Raw genomic sequence first — 2,337 nt, 5'->3', positions numbered from 1 at the left:
TTTTATGTTATTGTGGGTATTACATATGAAATATTTTAGGAATAATTTGAATTACTGGATGAAAAGTTGTTCTTCCCATTAGTACTTTATTTCCTCTGGGAATCAGTTAGTCCATATCACTTTTATCCAATCAGGAAGTGAGCTAATTGGGAAAGATGGTGTAATTTCTATCTATCATAACTACTATAGCCTTTGAATATCCCAATTGAAAGTGCATGGTATTTCCCTGATAATCTCATCTCTGAATTCCATTTAGTTTTTCAACTCAAATCCATGAGAGTCACAAAAGCATATTATCCTTTCAGATGAATAATAACAAATACTTCAAAGGCAGATATGTTCTCAAATATCGATCATACCTCTGTCTGTAGCTTTATTCCAAACTCCTCACTGCCCTGTTATCATTTTGATGCTTTCCAAGAGATTAAGGTTTTTGTTGTTGTTGATTATTTCCTTGTTTATTTTGTTGTTTACTAACTCTTCTAGTTCTCTCTTTGAAGATGAGATAACATGTATTGCAAGACAAATATTCATGGTATTTAAAAGTATTACAGAGAAAATGAAAATGTAATACTAAGTTTTGTTAAAAAGAGAAAAAGTCAATTTTATAAGAAATAGATGTAAAAGACAAAAGCTGATGTCAGTTCTTAGGAAGGAAAATGAATAAAAGCTGAAATCTCTTTTTAGTAGAATCTGTTTAAGAATAAGACTTAGATAGATTACTATATAAGATTATATATATTACTTATTAATGAATAAGAAAAAGGGGTCATTTAGTATGTTATTTCTGGTGAGCTATACAATTTCTCATAACTGAGAAGGGTTCGCATGTTTTATCTGACTCTTTTTTTTTTTTCCATGCAGACTTCCTAAAATATTAGAGGTAGTAATGAGAAATCACACAGCAGTAACAACTTTCATCTTGTTAGGACTTACAGATGACCCACAGCTGCAAATTCTGGTTTTCATCTTTTCATTTTTAACATATATTCTGAGTGTAACTGGAAACCTGACGATTATCACTCTTACCCTCACGGATTCCCACCTTAAAACACCTATGTATTTTTTTCTTCGAAATTTCTCCTTCTTAGAAATCTCATTCACAACGGTGTGTATTCTCAGATTCCTATATAGTATATCAACTGGAGATAACGCGATTACTTACAATGCTTGTGCAAGTCAAATATTTTTCTTTGGACTCTTCGGGGCCACAGAGTGTTTCCTCCTGGCTGCCATGTCTTACGACCGCTATGTGGCCATCTGCAAACCCCTTCATTACACGACCATCATGAATAACAGAGTCTGTGCCATCCTTGTCCTCTGCTGCTGGATCTCCGGGTTGATGATCATCGTCACACCACTTGGTATGGGCTTCCAGCTGGAATTCTGTGACTCCAATGCCATTGATCATTTTGGCTGTGATGCAGCTCCTCTTTTTAAGATCTCATGCTCAGACACATGGTTCATAGAACAAATGGTGATAATTTGTGCAGTGTTGACATTCATTATCACACTGGTAGGTGTGGTTCTTTCCTACATATATATCATCAAGACAATTCTAAAATTCCCTTCCGCTCAGCAAAGAAAAGAAGCTTTTTCCACATGTTCTTCTCACATGATTGTTGTTTCCATCACCTATGGTAGCTGTATATTCATCTATATCAAACCTTCAGCCAAAGAGGAGGTGAACATTAATAAAGGGGTATCTGTGCTCACTACCTCTGTTGCTCCTTTGTTGAATCCCTTCATTTATACCTTGAGAAATAAGCAGGTGAAACAAGCTTTCAATGATATGATTAAAAAAATTGCATTCATCTTGCACAGGTAAGAGTACTGAATTTGAGCAACCAAGTGATAATGTAAGACTAGTTCCTAAATATTTCTTCTGAAGTCCTAACCAGTTGAATAAGTTTAATTTTCTTGTGGCCCTTTGCATGTTAATTCATGAACCATATCTCATCAAGTCATTCCTTTCTTTCTCAACCAAAATTCCTTCCATCTCTAAGAGAAGAAGAGAAAGGACTTCCTGGAAATAAAATCTTCCATCTTATTTCACTTACTTTTTCACTGCTATTCAAAGAGAAATTGTATTACTCTATGAAAATAGTATCTATTATACCTGAGAAATGGGGCAATCTACTTCCGTAGTGATACTGCCTCGGAAACCCAAGGAGGGGTCGCTATGAGTTGGGTCCATCTCGGCGACACATAACAACAACAACAACATTCAAAGAGAAATTATATCACTTTATGAAAATAGTAACTATTAGACCTGAGAAATTCTGGGACAATAATTTTTCTACCATCCTTTACTTTAAGCATAAAAATACCAAAAGA

At 34.7% G+C, this 2,337-nt stretch overlaps 1 protein-coding gene across 1 annotated transcript; it reads left to right on the top strand.

The window, feature by feature from the left end:
* The first annotated feature begins 868 nt into the window (after positions 1–868).
* LOC103212897 (olfactory receptor 6C2-like) lies at positions 869–1,828 on the top strand. Its single transcript, XM_007958820.2, has one exon. The coding sequence runs from the start codon at positions 890–892 to the stop codon at positions 1,826–1,828; it is 939 nt and encodes a 312-aa protein (XP_007957011.1). The 5' UTR covers positions 869–889.
* Positions 1,829–2,337: the final 509 nt, after the last annotated feature.

This window comes from Orycteropus afer, unplaced genomic scaffold, assembly GCF_000298275.1.
Source record: "Orycteropus afer afer isolate SDZICR_OR568_19922 unplaced genomic scaffold, OryAfe1.0 scaffold01145, whole genome shotgun sequence".
Lineage (NCBI taxonomy): Eukaryota > Metazoa > Chordata > Mammalia > Tubulidentata > Orycteropodidae > Orycteropus > Orycteropus afer.
Note: the sequence above shows the minus strand (reverse complement) of the source record. Positions and strands in the feature narration are given on the sequence as shown.